Source organism: Arachis ipaensis, chromosome B2 (assembly GCF_059453495.1).
Source record: "Arachis ipaensis isolate K30076 ecotype BB chromosome B2, ASM5945349v1, whole genome shotgun sequence".
Taxonomy (NCBI): domain Eukaryota; kingdom Viridiplantae; phylum Streptophyta; class Magnoliopsida; order Fabales; family Fabaceae; genus Arachis; species Arachis ipaensis.
The window spans coordinates 38,465,580-38,486,902 of record NC_142437.1 but is presented as its reverse complement, the minus strand read 5'-3'; the positions used below and the strand labels follow the sequence as shown (position 1 = coordinate 38,486,902).

Genomic DNA, 21,323 nt, shown 5'->3' with positions numbered 1-21,323 from the left:
GGTGCAATCCACGCATAAGCGTCGGCCATGCTAAAGCCTAGGTTGCAGCAGGGACAATCCACGCGTAAGCATGATTTCATTATTTTAATCCAAGTGTATAGGGTTGATTCACTCAATTCTCCCCTAATCATGCTTTCCAAGATTTATTTTTCATCTAAGAATCAACAATTATTTCATGCATGCATACAATCATCATGAGGTCTTCCACAAGGTTGTAATGGGACTAGGGTCAAGGTAGGATGCATATGATCAAGTGAGCTTGAAATTTGAATATTTGATCAACTTAAACTTTCCCACCTAACTGATGAGCGGATAATTTATACGCTTTTTGACATTTTTTAGTATGTTTTTAGTAGGATCTAGTTACTTTTAGGGATGTTTTCATTAGTTTTTATGTTAAATTCACATTTCTGGACTTTACTATGAGTTTGTGAATTTTTCTGTGATTTCAGGTATTTTCTGGCTGAAATTGAGGGACTTGAGCAAAAATCAGATTCAGAGGTTGAAGAAGGACTGCTGATGCTGTTGGATTCTGACCTCCCTGCACTCAAAGTGGATTTTTTGGAGCTACAGAACTCGAAATGGCGCGCTTCCAATTGCGTTAGAAAGTAGACATCCAGGGCTTTCCAGAAATGTATAATAGTCCATTATTTGCCCAAGTTTAGATGACGCAAACTGGCGTTCAACGCCAGCTCTCTGCCCAATTCTGGCGTCCAGCACCAGAAACAAGTTGCAAAGTGGAGTTCAACGCCCAAAATAGCACAAAAGCTGGTGTTCAACTCCAAGAATGACCTCTGCACGTGTAACATTCATGCTCAGTCCAAGCACACACCAAGTGGGCCCCGGAAGTGGATTTATGCATCAATTACTTACTTCTGTAAACCCTAGTGACTAGTTTATTATAAATAGAACTTTTTATCATTGTATTCAGAGTCTTGGTTACTCTGGTTCCCCTCTGGGGCTGAGACCAATGAACTTCATCATTACTTATGTATTTTCATACGTTAGAGTTTCTGCACTCCATAGATTAAGGTGTGGAGCTCTGCTGTTCCTCAAAGATTAATGCAAAGTACTACTGTTTTCTATTCAATTCATCTTATTTCGCTTCTAAGATATTCATTTGCTCTTCAACCTGAATGTGATGAACGTGACAATCATCATCATTCCCTAGAACGCGTGCCTGACAACCACTTCCGTTCTACCTTCGACTGAATGAGTATCTCTTAGATCTCTTAATCGAAATCTTCGTGGTGTAAGCTAGAATGATGGCGGCATTCAAGAGAATCCAGAAAGTCTAAACCTTGTCTGTGGTATTCCGAGTAGGATTCAATGATTGAATGACTGTGACGAGCTTCAAACTCGCGATTGCTGGGCGTAGTGACAGACGCAAAAGGATAGTAAATCCTATTCCAGCATGAACCGACAGATGAATAGCCGTGTCGTGACAGGGTGCGTTGACCACTTTCACTGAGAGGATAGGATGTAACCATTGACAAGGGTGATACCTCCAGATGATTAGCCGTGCCGTGACAGGGCATTTGGATCATTTTCTCGAGAGAAGACCGAAAGTAGCCTTTGACAATGGTGATGCATTACATAAAGCCATCCATGGAAAGGAGTAAGACTGATTGGATGAAGACAGCAGGAAAGCAGAGGTTCAGAGGAACGAATGCATCTCCATACACTTATCTGAAATTCTCACCGATGATTTACATAAGTATTTCTATCCTTGTTTTCTTCTCTATTTTCGAAAACTATATAATCAATTATTATCCGCCTGACTGAGATTTACAAGGTGACCATAGCTTGCTTCATACCAACAATCTCCGTGGGATTCGACCCTTACTCACGTAAGGTATTACTTGGACGACCCAGTGCACTTGCTGGTTAGTTGTGCGAAGTTGTGAACCATGGTATTGGCATCATGTTTTTTTGGCGCCATTATCAGGGAAAGAAAGAGCAATGAATTTTACATAATCAAAGTGTAATCACAATTTCTGCGCACCAAGTTTTTGGCGCCGTTGCCGGGGATTGTTCGAGTTTGGACAACTGACGGTTCATCTTGTTGCTCAGATTAGGTAATTTTCTTTTTGTTTTGTTTTCAAAAATTTTTCAAAAAAATCTTTCAAAAATTTTTCCTTTGTTTTCGAAAAAAAAATTTAAAATAAAAATGTTTTCAAAAATATATTTTTCTTCAGAATTTTTAAGAATGAATTCTAGTGTTTCATAAAGCAAGTTGAAGCCTGGTTGGCTGTAAAACCACGACTGTAGGGCATGTTAGACGTGTCATGTCTGAGTACATACTGAAGCTTGGCTGGCTATTAAGCCATGCCTGACCCTTTGATTGGAGCTTTAGACTAAAGAGCATAAGATTCCTGGAATTCATATTTAAAATTTTAGAATCCTTTTTTTTCTTTTTCAAAATGATTTTCGAAAAAAAATTAAAAGAAAATACAAAAAAAAAATCATAAAATCATAAAAATCAAAAATATTTTGTGTTTCTTGTTTGAGTCTTGAGTCATGTTATAAGTTTGGTGTCAATTGCATACTCATCTTGCATTTTTCAAAAACTCTCATGCATTCATAGTGTTCTTCATGATCTTCAAGTTGTTCTTGGTAAGTCTTCTTGTTTGATCTTTGCATTTGCATGTTTTGTGTCTTTTCTTGTTTTTCATATGCATTCTTGAATTCTTAGTGTCTAAGCATTAAAGAATTCTAAGTTTGGTGTCTTGCATGTTTTCCTTGCATTAAAAATTTTTCAAAAATGTGTTCTTGATGTTCATCATGATCATCATAGTGTTCTTGGTGTTCATCTTGACATTCATAGAATTCTTGCATGCATTCATTATTTTGATCCATAACTTTCATGCATTGCATCATTTTTCTTGTTTTTCTCTCTCATCATAAAAATTCCAAAAATCAAAAAAATATCTTTCTCTTTTTCTCTCTTAAAATTTCGAAAATTAGATTTGACTTTTTAAAAAATTTTTAAAATCTAGTTGTTTTCATGAGTCAAGTCAAATTTTCAATTTAAAAATCTTATCTTTTTCAAAATCTTTTTCAAAAATCAAATCTTTTTCATTTTTCTTAGTTATTTTCGAAAATTTTAAAAATATTTTTCAAAAATCTTTTTCTTATTTTTGTATCAATTTTTCGAAAATAACATCATCAATTAATGTTTTGATTCAAAAAATTTCAAGTTTGTTACTTACTTGTTAAGAAAGATTCAAACTTTGAGTTCTAGAATCATATCTTGTGATTTCTTGTGAATCAAGTCATTAATTGTGATTTTAAAAATAAAATATTTTTCAAAAACTAATTTCAAAAATATCTTCTTATCTTATCTTTTTCAAAAATTTGATTTCAAAATATCATTTCTAACTTCCTAACTTCTTATCTTTTCAAAATTTGTTTCAACTAACTAACTAACTTTTTGTTTGTTTCTTATCTTTTTCAAAACTAACTAACTAACTCTCTCCCTCTGATTTTCGAAAATATCTTCCCCCTTTTTCAAAATTTCTTTTTAATTTACTAATTATTTTAATTTTTTATTTTAATTTTCGAAAAAAAAACTACTAACCTTTTTCAAAAACTATTTTCGAAAATCACTAACTCCTTTTCAAAAATTATTTTCGAAAATTCTCCCTCTCTCTCATCTCCTTCTATTTATTTATCTACTAACATCTCCTCATCTTCACCCCTATTCCTTTTCTTCTTCTACTAACAATAAGGAACCTCTTTACTGTGACATAGAGGATTCCTCTTCTTTTTTTTTTCTCTTCTCTTTCTTATAAGCAGGGACAAAGAAAAAGGCATTCTTGTTGAAGCTGATCCAGAACCTGAAAGGACTCTGAAAAGGAAACTAAGAGAAGCTAAATTACAACAATCCAGAGACAACCTTATTGAAAATTTCGAACAAGTAAAGGAGATGGCAGCCGAACCCAACAACAATAATGCAAGGAGAATGCTTGGTGACTTTACTGCACCTAATTCCAATTTACATGGAAGAAGCATCCCCATTCCTGCCATTGGAGCAAACAACTTTGAGCTGAAACCTCAGCTAGTTTCTCTGATGCAGTAGAACTGCAAGTTTCATGGACTTCCATCTGAAGATCCTTTTCAGTTCTTAACTGAATTCTTGCAGATCTGTGATAATGTTAAGACTAATGGAGTAGATCCTGAAGTCTACAGGCTCATGCTTTTCCCATTTGCTATAAGAGACAGAGCTAGAATCTGGTTGGACTCTCAACCCAGAGACAGCCTGAACTCTTGGGATAAGCTGGTCACGGCTTTCTTAGCCAAGTTCTTTCCTCCTCAAAAGCTGAGCAAGCTTAGAGTGGATGTTTAAACCTTCAAACAAAAAGATGGTGAATCCCTCTATGAAGCTTGGGAAAGATACAAACAATTGACCAAAAAGTGTCCTTCTGACATGCTTTCAGAATGGACCATCCTGGATATATTCTATGATGGTTTATCTGAGTTATCAAAGATGTCATTGGATACTTCTGCAGGTGGATCCATTCACCTAAAGAAAACACCTGCAGAAGCTCAAGAACTCATTGACATGGTTGCTAATAACCAGTTCATGTACACTTCTGAGAGGAATCCTGTGAATAATGGGATGCCTATGAAGAAGGGAGTTCTTGAAATTGATACTCTGAATGCCATATTGGCTCAGAACAAAATATTGACTCAGCAAGTCAATATGATTTCTCAGAGTCTGAATGGAATGCAAGCTGCATCCAACAGTACTCAAGAGGCATCTTCTGAAGAAGAAGCTTATGATCCTGAAAACCCTGCAATAGCAGAAGTAAATTACATGGGTGAACCTTATGGAAACACCTATAATCCATCATGGAGAAATCATCCAAATCTCTCATGGAAGGATCAAAGGCCTCAACAAGGCTTTAATAATGGTGGAAGAAACAGGTTTAGCAATAGCAAGCCTTTTCCATCATCCACTCAGCAACAGACAGAGAATTCTGAACAAAATACCTCTAATTTGGCAAACTTAGTCTCTGATCTGTCCAAGGCCACTGTAAGTTTCATGAATGAAACAAGGTCTTCCATTAGAAATTTGGAAGCACAAGTGGGCCAGCTGAGTAAGAGGATCACTGAAATCCCTCCTAGTACTTTCCCAAGCAATACAGAAGAGAACCCAAAAGGAGAGTGCAAGGCCATTGACATAAGCACCATGGCCGAACCTGTAAGGGAAGGAGAGGACGTGAATCCCAAGGAGGAAGACCTCCTGGGACGTCCAGTAATTAATAAGGAGCTTCCCTCTGAGGAACCAAAGGACTCTGAGGCTCATCTAGAGACCATAGAGATTCCATTGAACCTCCTTATGCCCTTCATGAGCTCTGATGAGTATTCCTCTTCTGAAGAGAATGAGGATGTTACTGAAGAGCAAACTGCCAAGTTTCTTGGTGCAATCATGAAGCTGAATGCCAAATTATTTGGTATTGAAACTTGGGAAGATAAACCTCCCTTGTTCACCAATGAACTAAGTGATTTGGATCAACTGACATTGCCTCAGAAGAGACAGGATCCTGGAAAGTTCATAATACTTTGTACCATAGGCACCATGATCTTTAAGGCTCTGTGTGACCTTGGTTCAGGGATAAACCTCATGCCCCCTCTCTGTAATAGAGAAACTAGGAATCTATGGGGTGCAAGCTGCTAAAATCTCATTAGAGATGGCAGACAATTCAAGAAAACAGGCTTATGGACAAGTAGAGGACGTGTTAGTAAAGGTTGAAGGCCTTTACATCCCTGCTGATTTCATAGTCCTGGATACTGGAAAGGAAGAGGATGAATCCATCATCCTAGGAAGACCTTTCCTAGCCACAGCAAGAGCTGTGATTGATGTGGACAGAGGAGAATTGATCCTTCAATTGAATAAGGACAACCTTGTGTTTACAACTCAAGGATCTCTCTCTGCATTCGTGAAGAGGAAGCAGAAAAAGCTTCTCTCAAAGCAGAGTCAAACAAAGTCCCCATAGTCAAACTCTAAGTTTGGTGTTGGGAGGCCACAACCAAACTCTAAGTTTGGTGTTGAACTCCCATATCCAAACTCTAAGTTTGGTGTTGGAGAGTCTCAACAATGCTCTGAACATCTGTGAGGCTCCATGAGAGCCCACTGTCAAGCTATTGACATTAAAGAAGCACTTGTTGGGAGGCAACCCAATTTTTATCTAACTATATTTTTCTTAGTTATATGTCTTTATAGGTTCATGATCATGTGGAGTCACAAAATAAATATAAAAATTGAAAATGGAATCAAAAACAGCAGAAGAAAAATCACACCCTGGAGGAAGCATCTGCCTAGCGTTCAACGCCAGAACAGAGCATGGTTCTGGCGCTGAACGCCCAAAATGGGCAGTATCTGGGCGCTGAACGCCCAAAATGGGCATCATCTGGGTGCTGAACGCCAAAATTGCACCCTGGAGAGGAGCTGGCGCTGAACACCCAGAACAAGCATGGTTCTGGCGTTCAACGCCAGAAATGGGCAACAAATGGGCGTTGAACGCCCAAAATAGGCCCAACCTGGCGCTGAACGCCCAGAGTTGTGTGCAAGGGCATTTTGCATGCCTAAATTGGTGCAGGGATGTAAATGCCTTGACACCTCAAGATCTGTGGACCCCACAGGATCCCCACCTTCCTTCCTCATAATCCTAGTTTTTTTTTCCACATCTTCTTCTTCATCTATTTCTTCTTCTTTTGCTCGAGGGCGAGCAACATTCTAAGTTTGGTGTGGTAAAACAATTATGTAAAGGATCTATAGCTCAGTGGTAGAACATGTGGCTGCAAATCAAGAGATCCCTGAGACACCTCAGGGGATGCACTTCCCTCCACATAGTTAACGGAAGCAACTGAGGATAGAAATACCAAAAATCACTAGGAATCAAGCAACAAAGACAAGGAAGAGACTTAGAAGAGCTCAAAGACATCATTGGTTCCTCAAGAAGGAAACGCCACCATCACTAAGGTGGATTCATTCCTTGTTCTTATTTCTTCTGTTTTTCGTTTTCTATGTTATGTGCTTATCTATGTTTGTGTCTTCACTACATGATCATTAGTAGTTAGTAACTTTGTCTTAAAGTTATGAATGTCCTATAAATCCATCACCTCTCTTAAATAAAAACTGTTTTAATTCAAAAGAACAAGAAGTACATGAGTTTTGAATTTATCCTTGAACTTAGCTTAATTATATTGATGTGGTGACAATGCTTCTTATTTTCTGAATGTATGCTTGAACAGTGCATATGTCTTTTGAAGTTGTTGTTTAAGAATGTTAAATATGTTGGCTCTTAAAAGAATGATGACTAGGAGACATGTTATTTGATAATCTGAAAAATCATAAAAATGATTCTTGAAGCAAGAAAAAGCAGCAAAGAACAAAGCTTGCAGAAAAAAAATAATAAAATAGGCGAAAAAAATAGAAAAAATAAAGAAAAAGCAAGCAGAAAAAGCCAAAGCTCTTAAAAACAAGAGGCAAGAGCAAAAAGCCAATAACCCTTAAAACCAAAAGGAAAGGGCAAATAAAAAGGATCCCAAGGCTTTGAGCATCAGTGGATAGGAGGGCCTACAGGAATAAAATTCTGGTCTAAGCGGCTAAACCAAGCTGTCCCTAACCATGTGCTTGTGGCGTGTAGGTGTCAAGTGAAAACTTGAGACTGAGCGGTTAAAGTCAAGGTCCAAAGCAAAAAAGAGTGTGCTTAAGAACCCTGGACACCTCTAATTGGGGACTTTAGCAAAGCTGAGTCACAATCTGAAAAGGTTCACCCAATTATGTGTCTGTGGCATTTATGTATCCGGTGGTAATACTGGAAAACAAAGTGTTTAGGGCCACGGCCAAGACTCATAAAGAAGCTGTGTTCAAGAATCATCATACTGAACTAGGAGAGTCAATAACACTATCTGAACTCTGAGTTCCTATAGATGCCAATCATTCTGAACTTCAATGGATAAAGTGAGATGCCAAAACTATTCAAGAGGCAAAAAGTTATAAGTCCCGCTCATATGATTGAAGCTATGTTTCATTGATAGTTTGGAATTTATAGTATATTCTCTTCTTTTTATCCTATTTGATTTTCAGTTACTTGGAGACAAGCAACAATTTAAGTTTGGTGTTGTGATGAGCGGATAATTTATACGCTTTTTGACATTGTTTTTAGTATGTTTTTAGTAGGATCTAGTTACTTTTAGGGATGTTTTCATTAGTTTTTATGTTAAATTCACATTTCTAGAATTTACTATGAGTTTGTGTATTTTTCTGTGATTTCATGTATTTTCTGGTTGAAATTGAGGGACTTGAGCAAAAATCAGATTCAGAGGTTGAAAAAGGACTGCTGATGCTGTTGGATTCTGACCTCCCTGCACTCAAAGTGGATTTTCTGGAGCTATAGAACTTGAAATGGCGCGCTTCCAATTGCGTTGGAAAGTCGACATCCAGGGCTTTCCAGCAATGTATAATAGTCCATACTTTTCCCAAGTTTATACGACGCAAACTGGCGTTCAACGCCAGCTCTCTGCCCAATTCTGGCGTCCAGCGCCAGAAACAAGTTGCAAAGTGGAGTTCAACGCCGAAAATAGCACAAAAGCTGGCGTTCAACTCCAAGAATGATCTCTGCACGTGTAACATTCATGCTCAGCCCAAGCACACACCAAGTGGGCCCCGAAAGTGGATTTATGCATCAATTACTTACTTCTGTAAACCCTAGTGACTAGTTTATTATAAATAGAACTTTTTATCATTGTATTCAGAGTCTTGGTTACTCCGGTTCCCCTCTGGGGCCGAGACCAATGAACTTCATCATTACTTATGTATTTTAATACGGTAGAGTTTCTGCACTCCATAGATTAAGGTGTGGAGCTCTACTGTTCCTCAAAGATTAATGCAAAGTACTACTGTTTTCTATTCAATTCATCTTATTTCGCTTCTAAGATATTCATTTACTCTTCAACCTGAATGTGATGAACGTGACAATCATCATCATTCCCTATGATCGTGTGCCTGACAACCACTTCCGTTCTACCTTCGACTGAATGAGTATCTCTTAGATCTCTTAATCGGAATCTTCGTGGTGTAAGCTAGAATGATGGCGGCATTCAAGAGAATCCGGAAAGTCTAAACCTTGTCCGTGGTATTCCAAGTAGGATTCAATGATTGAATGACTGTGACGAGCTTCAAACTCACGATTGCTGGGCGTAGTGACAGACGCAAAAGGATAGTAAATCCTATTCCAGCATGATCAAGAACCGACAGATGAATAGTCGTGCCGTGACAGGGTGCGTTGACCACTTTCACTGAGAGGATAGGATGTAACCATTGACAAAGGTGATGCCTCCAGACGATTAGCCGTGCCATGACAGAGCATTTGGATAATTTTCCCGAGAGAAGACCGAAAGTAGCCTTTGACAATGGTGATGCATTACATAAAGCCAGCCATGGAAAGGAGTAAGACTGATTGGATGAAGACAGCAGGAAAGCAGAGGTTCAGAGGAATGAATGCATCTCCATACGCTTATCTGAAATTCTCACCGATGATTTACATAAGTATTTCTATCCTTGTTTTCTTCTCTATTTTCGAAAACTATATAATCAATTATTATTTGCCTGACTGAGATTTACAAGGTGACCATAGCTTGCTTCATACCAACAATCTCCGTGGGATTCGACCCTTACTCACGTAAGGTATTACTTGGACGACCCAGTGCACTTGCTGGTTAGTTGTGCGAAGTTGTGAATCATGGTATTGGCATCATGTTTTTTTGGCGCCATTACCAGGGAAAGAAAGAGCAATGAATTTTACATAATCAAAGTGTAATCACAATTTCTGCGCACCACTAACCTATGACAACCTATACAATTTAAGTGCTAAACTAACTACCATTCTTCACTTTTTCACACACTCGTGTATTCTCTTTTGATTACCACACATATGCATTGATTCTTATTGAACCTTACTTTGGGACATTTTGTCCCCTTTTTATTGCTTTTCTTTTTCTTTGTTTCTTTTTCTTTTTCTTTGTTTCTTTTTCTATATTTTTCTTCTTTTTATTTTTCTTTTGTTTTTCTCTTTTTCTTTTTTTTTTATGTAATTATATACAAAGGTATCAAAGCATATGGTTTAAACATTTAATTAACACCGTTTTTCTCAACCAATGTCCCAAGTTTTTCCACACTTGAATGATACACACACTCACTAGCCTAAGCTAATCAAAGATCCAAATTAAGGACATTTATTGTTTTTCACTTTAAGGCTTGTAATGTGCTAAATTAAAGAACAAAGTGGGTTAATCGTAGGCTCAAAGTTGGTTAACAATAGTTGATGAAAGGTAGGCTATTTAGGTAAGTGAGCTAAATGAAATGATGGCCTCAATCATATAAATGCATGTATACATGGAATAATGGATATAAAGAATCAAACAAATCAAAGATCACGATTATAGAAAGAGAATAATGCACACAAGAAGGAAAATGAGTGGTTATAAGATGTAACCACACAATTAGGCTCAAAAACTCACAAGCTTGTGTTCTTAGCTCAAAAATCATGTTCCACAATATATAATTCAAGCAAGTTCAATGAAAGGTTTTCACTCAAATCAATTGGGATGTCAATGCCCTATTAAGAATGTTTTTCTTGGAGAATTTCATTATTTTAACTAAGCTTATTATATGTCAAATGCGGAAATTGTTCGCATGGTATAGAATTTCACAAATGAAATCTCCTTGCAAGTATAGTTCTAAACCAACAAACAATTTCCTCAATCAAAAATTTGGTTGTCACAAGAACAAACCCCAATAAAAATAAACCGAAGTATTTAAACCTCGAGTCGTCTCTCAAGGAATTGCAGGGAAGTGTTCTTGTTATTGGTTAGGAGGTATGTTTTGGGGTTTTTGGGATAATGAACAAGAAATGTAAATGGTAAAATAAATAAACTAACATAAGAAAGCTCTTGGCAAGGTGTGAGAATTAGAAGTCCTATCCTTGCTATCATCATCAATTGTGACAAGAATTGTCCATTGCTCCACTTAGTTAACCTCTAACTATGAAGGAAAGTCATGTGAATATAATCAACTTGAGTCTACAAGTCCTAGTCAAATTATAGTGAAAGACTAGCTTTAGTGAAATTCAAGTTAACTAGCAACTTCCAATTATCAATCAACAAAAGAGTTTGATAACTCAAGAGTCTCTAATTACTCAACTCAAGCCAAGAGGAGAAAAATCTAAGCTATGACTAAAAGAAACATTTCATCAAATACCTAATGGGCATAAACATAAAACATGGTAAATTGCAAGAATTAAAGGAAGCTATAACTACTAAGGCAAGAGATCAACAATAGAGAACTAAAGCAAATATAAGAAGACATGGAAATTATAAATTGCATTAAGAGGAAATAGAAATCTACATAAGAGTTCATAAACTAAAATTGACAAAATAAAGGAAACAACAAGAGAAGTAAAATGCTAGAACAAGTAAAGATAAAAGGAAAATTAAAGCAAGGAAGAAGCAGATCTAGATTTAAAAGGAAGAAAACTAAAAACCCTAATCTAGAGAGAGGAGAGAGCCTCTCTCTTTCTAGAATTCTACATCTCCCTCTAAAACTAAGTGTATGAATGATCTCCCCCTCAACCCCTCTTGAATTCTGCATGTAATAGCCTCAGAAATGAGTTGGATCTGGGCTTGGAAAGCTCAGAAATCGCCCCCAGCGTTTTCACTTTAATGAAGTCACGTGTGAGCATCGACGCATACGCGTCGCTAGGCATTTTTCCATCCACGTGTACGCGTCGCCTTGCGACTTCATCTTTCATGCGTGTGCGTCTGTTGCGCGTGCGCGTCGATGTATGCACTCCAAATCCTTGATTTTCCATGAGTTCTCCACTTTGCATGCTTTTCTCTTCACTCCTTTGGTCCCTTCCTAGTCTTTTCAACCTGAATTCACTAACAAACACATCAAGGTATCTAGTGGAATCAAAGGTGAATCAAAATTAGCAAATTAAGTTCTAAAAAGCATGTTTTCACACTTAAGCACAAATTAAGGGAGAATTACAAAACTATGCCATTTCATAGGATAAATGTGAGAAAAGTTGATGAAATCCCCTAAATTAAGTACAAGATAAATCCTAAAAATGGGTTTATCATTATGTGGATCAAGCGGAAGAAAAAATGGTATCTCAAGCGGGAGTAGTAACTCGACCCCAATTTCGTAGACTAGTTATGGTTGCTTTTTGTTGTTTTTGGTATACATTAGAGAGATACATAAGTCTTGTATTTTGTTATGCATTTTCATGGTATGTCTTAGATATGACTTAGTTATGCATTTTTTGAGGCTGTGATTTGAGTTGCCAATACTTGCCTTCTTTGGCTTATGTGACAATGTTTGGAACCTGCAGCATCTATATATATAAGTCTCAGCCAACTGATTGTTAATTTTATCACTCTTATTATAGCACTTTGTTCTTAATTTGGAACAAATTCATATATTGAAAAGCAAAACCATCAGGTTATAATTTTACGAATACAACTTATTATTGGATCCTTAAGGAGAAAAAAGAGATTCATGTCCATTTTCAACAGCATTGTCTACATATAAACGTTATCAAAATCATTTCAGATTGCAGCAACAAGTTCAAAGCCTGCGTATCTACATCAATATATCACATGTAAACTAAACCAGAATAGATTAGAAACAAACCATATCATGCCAATATCAGGAGAAAATTTAACTATCATGAACAAAGATCCCCAATTTTACATGTCTTATAATTTCATCACCAAATACAACTCACAGAACAAACAAAACGCTACCCTCAGTGCAACGGTTGAAATCAACACTCTAATTTCTCTAATTTTACCCCTAATTTCAACCCTATATTTGTCTATCTTCCTAGCCATCATTGAGGATGCTTGCTGATTTCCCCCTCTGCAGTGACGGTCAATCCATCATCATGCCTTGCATACGAATGCTCCGACTATCTCTTGGCTAAACATCTTGCCAGGCCCTCCCATCCTTGTTCGAGTTCATCCACCCAAACAAAGTATCTGCAGTCTCTTGTTTGAAAAAACAAAAAAAAAAAATGCCCCAAAATGTCAACTAAAACTCAGAAATAATTTTCTCACCTCAACAACAATAGCGTCAGGCCCTTACCGCCCATAGAGGACATCTGATGAACCATCTATTAGGGTTCGTAATCGTGCCAGACTCCATCAACACAACATCCCTCCCACAGAAACATTTTCCGTCGAGCTTCTTCTCCTTTATCTTCTTCAAACTTGAAGAACTGCTACGACTTCCATCATTTGCATCAGAGTTAAATCTGCATAAAGACATTCCTGGGGTTACGAGATAATTCTTTCATATTGTGGGTGCACTTGAATCTCATCAATATTTCATTTTGGAGGTATGGTTCGAATTGGGGAAGACAATATGCTAGGGTTTTGATTTCATGCATAAGGCCATTTCTACCTACATATACAAACGTTCACATCCACGTAGATAGGGCTTTAGGAGGTTCGGAAAGCCACGTAGGATCGTATATCCACGAAGCAAGTGTCAATCCAAGACAGACTACTTTTGTCACACGGAGACCATCTTGCATGGGTACAAAGTCAATTTTGATCTACGATGGACACAAATATCAGAGTTCTGAACTCTCATGGGTACAAATGGTCATTTATTCTAATCTTATATGACTGTTTTAATTTGACAATCAAAACTTAAGCAAAAATTAACAATTATGAAAAAAAACTTTTGTTATTATTTTAAAAATTCAACTATAAATTTTTTTTTTAATGTATTCACAAAGGGTAAATAACCAAAGTATCGGATATTGATATTATGCTAATAATTCAAACAAGACTAATTCATTATTATATTTGGCTCAAAAATTTGAAGAATAAAACATAATTTTTGTCTCTAATATTTATAATTTATTTATAAATATCTCAATTTAATTTAGTTTTGTTCTTAGAATTTTTAATTTATTCAATTTTATTCTTAACATTCAACTGTTGTTTATGAATATTATTATCCAACTTTCTTCTATAAATTTAAATGTAATAATATAATATCATAATAATTTTATCTTTTATTACTAATGATTTAATTTTTATGATGCTCCACGCATCACTCGAACATAGACGCTAGTATACATAATATAAAGTGACATGTAGCATGATCATCTAACATGCCACATGCTTATATTATAGGCATGACACATTACTTAATGTAACACACCAATTGACACATGATTGTCAAATTTGATTGTCTGGTATTTGAGATTAAGAATCCGTCTGGGGAGTAGTAAATGTTTTTTTTATATTTATTTTTTTATTTTTGGATTATGAGAAGTTATATTATGCATGTTTAGCATTATTTTTGAGAAATCTTTTTAACTTTTGAAAGTTTTTAAAATATGTTTTTTTTTTTTAAGTTATTTTATCATTCCCATTAACAAAAGATATTAATATTGTGCTACTTTCATTCTTAGGTTTATGAAGAAATATTGGTCATCTACCATTATTTTCACGCAATGGTCTATCTACTAGAAGTACTGGCTTTCTACTATTTTCACCTAATAGTTCAATATTAAAAATGTATTTGTTATCATCGTTATTTTATTATTTATTTTTTTGTATATAAAAAATTATATTTTTTGAGTCATTTATCCAAATACTACAATTTTAAAATAAACACTTTTATAACTAAAATCTAAATACAAAATAATTTATTCATAAATTTTTAGTAATAAAAGTCCTTATATTTTAATTTTTTTTTAAAAAATTTATTTAAAAAATTTATCCAAATTGAGCTTAAAAATATTTATTTTAAGATGTTGAGAAATAAAGAATTATGCTTATAAACTTAAAGATTGTTTTGACACTTCATTTTTTCTTATTAAATTTTTTCATTGGTGATTTAATTACGAATTAATCAAGTATAGACTTGTAGTTATATTAATAATTAGTATTATTACCCATATCACTTAGTGATTAATGTAAGCCGAACAAAATATTATATCAATCACCGAAATTATACTCAATTATAAACTAGTTTAACATTTAGCTGAATGCTACGGTGTCTATCATTTTATACTTAAGTTACTAAAAAAGGTAAATAAATAATATTTAATAAATTTTACATGATTTACTTTTTATTTTAAACATTTTATTTTTTACTTTAAAAGGAAAGTTAGGCAATTTAAGCACCATAACAAAAGCACCATAAAACTCACCTAACATTTAATGGTTAGGGAAACGGGTGATTTTAGTATTTAAATCAGTGAAATCACAAATAGAGAACTAACTAGAATGGATGGCTTTTAAGTATGTGTTGAGACGTACTGTCCGCAGTTATCCTCGTTGATCTAGGTTAGGTCTGAATTAGTCGAGACGAAATTTTGAGTACTGGGCTAACATCAAAAAAATGTATGGCATTTAAAATATAATTTTTTATGCTAACTTTTTTTTTAATGATAAAATCTCAGGTGCAGTCGACTTTACCTGAAGTTAAAGTTGAGAACAATTAAATAATTTGACTGATTTGACTAAATAGAATACCATCAAGGAGATTCAAATTACATATAACAATATAAAAGTAATATTGTATCAAAAACAAAATTGTCAGCATCTTTGACAAAACTGAAAACTCACAATGATGATAAAACAAGACAAAGTAATAAGATGTGCGTATTTATCTAAATATTGATATTATATTACATATCCATTATCACAATATTTTTACAGCGTAAGAAAGGTTTCTCTTTTTATAAGAAACTAGACACACCAATGATAAGCTAAATATGTTGTTCTAAAGGGTTCTCATTAGCATAGTTACCAGGAGGGTCATATTCACAAGCAATGAGCATGCCAGCATTACGATCATTGCAATGTTGTAGGCCACACCCAACACGCAATGAGTCTCTCCATACAATTTGTGTGAAATGACCACACATTTTTGGAGGACGATTTGGTTTTGATGGTGGTGGTGGAGTGCAAGTAAGCTTGTTAAAATCATACCAATCTTTTTCTGTGTACCAAAAATATATAACATCAGAAGGGGTCCAATGTAACTTCTTTCCCCAAAACAAGTTCTCACCGTAGCCATATTTTGAATGGATAACCCTGCAATCATCATATCGCTCCATGAGATATTTGCGAGCGATACTTTCAAGATTCTCATCCCACGTGTATGGCGGTAGATTGTACTTGTTTCTCACCCAATTGTGTGCATGAAGAAATTCATCTGCCAATAAAGCTTTACTATCAGAAGCCATTATTCCATTTTTTGGAGTCCATCCAAATAATTTTCCAGGATTTTTGTTATTTTCTTCATCATGGGTATCCAAATTATTTCCCTTGAGTGGAAGATTTTGGCTTTCATCTAAGGTTTGATTTTGATTTGAAATTGGATTTGGGTTTTGCTTTGCAATTGGGACTACCATGCCATTTTGTGGTGACGCACGATTATTAGGGTCGCTTGCTTGATTTTGCATAACTTTGGTTGGATTTTGATTTACACTTTGGTAGTTTTGGTTTTGATTTATTGTTGGATTTAGATTTGAGTTTGGTATTTCCATGGCATTTCTTGGTATTACAAGACGGCGTTGGTGATGTTGAAGTGATCCATGTTGGCCAATAGCACGAGATAATCTACGATCTGCTGGTGATGGCGACAATGGTTGTGGTTGAGGTTGAGAAAATACTTTGGTAATTGTGAAGAAGAGAAGTGCATTGCATAAAATGGTAGCAACAATGATTGAATGCATTGTGAGAGGGTTTGTTTGTTGTTTGAGAATAATAAGGATGAATGTAGAATGAATTAGCCACACTGGTAGTAACGAAAACCACGGGTTAAATGGCAGCAAATAAACTTTTTTACTTTCTCAACAAGAACCTTTTGGTACCACCATTTTTATCATATTATTGTTGTGCTACATAATTACTATTTTTAATTTTGTTATTGCATATATGGATAAGCTTTGCCTATATTAATTTTCATAAACCACAAGACAATGTGTATGTTTTGGTAAGAAAATCTTAATTATTGGGTAACCACAAAAACTAATATCATATTCTTGTTTTCTAGTTAATTAGTATGCATTAAATATATAAGGCTTTGTTTGTTTGAATGGAAAATAGACGGAAGAAAAAAGAAAAAAAGTAGTAGAAAAAAATATCAATTACACCTTGTTTGTTTGAGTAGAAAACTTGAAAGAAAAATTTGCATAATAATTTAAGTGTGAAAAGAAAATGAGTGAAAATTAAAAGTTGATGAATTTTTTTATGTTGTTTTTTTTAAATATTTTTTTTGTTTTATTTTCTTTCATTTAAACACACTAAATATTTAGTTTGATTGAGAGAAAATGAGAATGAAAGAAAAGAAAAAAAAAGAAAATTAGAAGAAAAATGATTTTTTTTATTGTTTGGTTAAGAAGAGAATTAAAAAAAAAAGTTGAGTAGTGTAAAAAAGTAGATGGGACTCATTATTTGTTTTTTCCAATATTAAAAGGAAAAGGGAGAAAAAACTAATTATGTTTTTCTGCTTTAATTTCAATATATTTTATATGTGATGACTTGCATCATCTACCCTTTCTTGTATAAAAAGGACCATAAAAGGGCATAATCTCATTAGATCATTGCAATTGATGCATTATTTGATGAACATTATAGTACATTGCTTTGAAATGAGTTTGTGCTGAATTTCAGGTAAAAAAGACATCAAAAAGGGGAAGAAAACAACAAAACAAGCTGGGCGTGCAGAACGGGCATGCCACTTAAAGCAAACGCCACAAAATTGCACTGGCGTGGCACGCCAGTACTAAAGTCCAGAGAGGATCCCCCAAGCATATACATGGGCGTGGCATGCCAGGAGCTGAGCGTGGCACGCCAGTACACTTTTCCAGAGAACAACAATGAAGGCCACCAAAGGGGCGTGGCACGCCAGGTTGGGCGTGGCACGCCAAACCCACCACTTGAGCCATGGGCGTGCCACTTGAGGAACCAGGTCTAGCACACCAAGCTAAGAAGGACACAAATGAATGGGCGTGCCACTTGAGCAGCTTGGCGTGGCACGCTGGTACAAAATTCCAGAGAGGAAGTTGAAGGCTAAAAAGGCTGGGCGTGCCACTTGAGCATCTGGGCGTGGCACGCCAAGGTACAAAGAAGGCCAAAGCAAAGGCTGGGCGTGCCACTTGGTGTCGAAGGCGTGGCACACCAGCTCAAGATTCCTAACTGGGCGTGCCACTTGAATGCTAGGCATGGAACGCCAGCTACTGGAACCAAGGCAAATGATGGGCGTGGCATGCCAACACTTGGGCGTGGCACGCTGGTTATATTTTCCAGAGAGGGAGAAACAAGGCCAACCATATGGGCGTGCCACTTGGTATCGAAGGCGTGGCATGCCAGCTTTAAAAATTACTTGGGCGTGCCACTTGAGTCCCAGGCGTGGCACGCCACCATCACCAACCACCCAAGAGAAGACCTGGGCGTGCCACTTGAGTTCTGGGTGTGGAACGCCAAGCAGAGGAGCCAAGCACATGAAGAGTGTGGCACGCCAAACCCTGGGCGTGCCACGTTAGTTTAACTTTCCAGAGAGATAGATCAAGCACATAGCATGGGCGTGCCACACTAGTTCAAATTTCTAGAAGCTAACAATGAGAGAAAAAGGCTGGGCATGCCACTTGGGCTCGAAGGCGTGGCACGCCAGGCTAACCAAGTCTTTAAAAAGGCCTGGGCGTGCCACTTGGGCTCGAAGGCATGGCACGCCAGGCTAACCAAGTCTTTAAAGAGGCCTGGGCGTGCCACTTGGGCTTGAAGGTGTGGCACGCCAGGGTGGTCAGTAAAGGGAGGTGTGCCACTTGAGGATTGGGCGTGGCACGCCAAGGCAGAATCAGAGCAAGGCGTGGCACGCCACTGAAGCGCCAATCACACGCCAGCTGTGAGATCACATTTTATGAGTTTATTTTCCCTCCAAAAATGTAATTTTACTTTCACTTTTGTATTTTCTTTATTTGCTAGTGCTAGGAGTAGTATAAATACCCCTTGGAAGTACTGAAGAAGGGGTTAAGCAGTTGAGCTATTAGTTGAAGCATAGTTAGATTCACTTTTTCCATCTTTTACTTTTTCTTGAGCTATGAGTAGCTAAATTCCCTCTCATTGAGAGAGGGAGCTCTGTTGTACTTGATGGATTGATGATAGTGAATTTCTTCTTCTCTTCATCTTCTCTTTGATTTGCTAGAAGGAATTTCGTTCTTCATGCTAGTGTTCAATCATCTTAGAAAAGGGGTTGAATGCAAAATGGGTTTCATGGGAACCTTGGAAAAGGAAACATGAAATCATGCTAGAAACCCCTTCTCACACTTGAGTAGGATCTGGATTTTGGTGTTTGGATATGGTGACATAAAATCCTCCATCTACTTGGACCTATGATGATGTGTGGTATAATCAGGAACCAAGCATATCTCTCTTCATGAGTAATTAGACCAAGGAATTGGCTATTGATCAAGATCTAAGATATTGAGTCACCAAGGGATTGGGGCTCAATCAATCATGACTGCCAAGAGGTCAATGAGTTGCATGATTGGAGAGGATAAGAGGTAGATTTAATCCAAAGAGACAACATCTCCTGATCTCAATGAATTCCCTTATTCTTATCTTCCACCTTCTTTATAGCTTTCTTTACATTCTGCTATTCCCCCATTCCCATTTACTATTAAGTCATTTAATTTTCTGCTCTTTATCTTTGTTGCCATTTTCAATTCTGCTATTTACTGCTTTCCTTTACTTTTGAGTCATTTATATTTATGCACATTTACAATTCTGTAACCACAATCTATTCTGCTTAGCTTGACTAATTCACCAATTGATTAAAATTGCTCAAATCTATCAATCTCTGTGGATACGATCCCACTCCACTGTGGGTTATTACTTGACGATAATTTTGGTGCGCTTGCCAAAAGAACGGATTCACAAATTTTATAATGGGGTGTGAATTCGGCTCATCAATAAGTCAAAGATAAAATTATTTTTTTTATAACATTTCTTTCCTTCTTATTTTTCTTTCATTCAAACACATCTAAGAAAAATAAAAATTCATGCAATTTCTTTCCTTTCTACTTCCTTCCTCTTTATTTCTTTTCTTTCAACCAAACATAGCTAAAGAATTTTAGAAATTCATCCGCTTCCTTTCTTTTCTCTTCCTTTTTTTCATCATCTTTCTTCTCCACTTTTATGCTTCCATCCAAACAAGCTCTAATAGTATTTTCTTTTAAGTTTTAATACATCTATTAAATTAGTATTCATGACTTGTGTAACTATTAGAAAAAATGTGTAACATATTGTTACTTATGGCAGTGTTTAGATAGTGTCTTTGAGACATAAAGACAGAAACACAAATACACAAGAAGACATAGACATAAAATACACAATTTTTTTTACTATGTTTGGTGATGATGTACAAGACACATTGATATGAACCAAATGTCATATTTATCACTATGTTGTATTCACTGCAACACCACTACTAACATTGCTTTCCATCATCACTGCCATTAATTTTTCAACCTCAATCCAAATAACTATGAACTATCATCAAAATCTTTAATCAAATAATCAAATCAATAATTTTTTTATATATAAAAAAAATTGAAAGAAAAATTTAGACAAGAAAAAAAGAAACTTGAACATAATATATCTGGTGAAAAAGAATAATGGGCAACAAAAAAAATATAGGAAGCAAGCACAATCTGAAAAACAGATATGAAGGCAACGAAGACAGATCTATATGCAAGGAGAGGCGATGGAAGCGTCAGCGCCAGCGCGAGCCAAGGAGAAAAAGAGGTAGGTGAAGGCAACAGAGACGTCGACAAGAGCGACAGAGAAGAGAGGCGGGCCAAGGCAGATTTGGAGGTAGCACGACGATAGGGATCATAACGGTGATGGCAGAAGGCGAGAGGGAGGCAGTGTAACACCCTAGCTACTAGAATATCATGCTTCTGGTTGCGCCACTCTGATAGCTCGATATTACAGCGACTTTTAAAGAATTTAATACTAACATAGGAGCCTGCTTAAGTCTTAAAACCGAATTTTTCAGAAGACCATTTATATACTGAAGCATAAATCCATACATACAAAGAATATATATATACACATAATATTAATTTACAAACATATCATATCAAGTTCCTATCCCTCTAACAAAAACTTGTAAAGATAAGGGCAAGGAAAACCTAATAACTAAAACAATACAAAAATATCGTGTAAACAGAAAATGAAATAAACTCTTCACGACTTCTTTGTCCATACCCTGAAAAGAA

The 21,323-nt window shown here is 36.1% G+C and overlaps 1 protein-coding gene and 1 non-coding gene across 2 annotated transcripts; both read right to left on the bottom strand.

The window, feature by feature from the left end:
* Positions 1 to 4,327: 4,327 nt before the first annotated feature.
* On the bottom strand, positions 4,328 to 4,435 carry LOC148573649 (small nucleolar RNA R71). Its single transcript, XR_015906613.1, has one exon. It is a non-coding gene; the product is annotated as a small nucleolar RNA R71 (small nucleolar RNA).
* Positions 4,436 to 15,803: 11,368 nt separating this feature from the next.
* On the bottom strand, positions 15,804 to 16,283 carry LOC107627178 (pathogenesis-related protein PR-1 type-like). The gene has a single exon (XM_016330032.1). It carries the CDS (start codon positions 16,281 to 16,283, stop codon positions 15,804 to 15,806), a length of 480 nt encoding a protein of 159 aa, XP_016185518.1.
* Between the last annotated feature and the right edge of the window lie 5,040 nt (positions 16,284 to 21,323).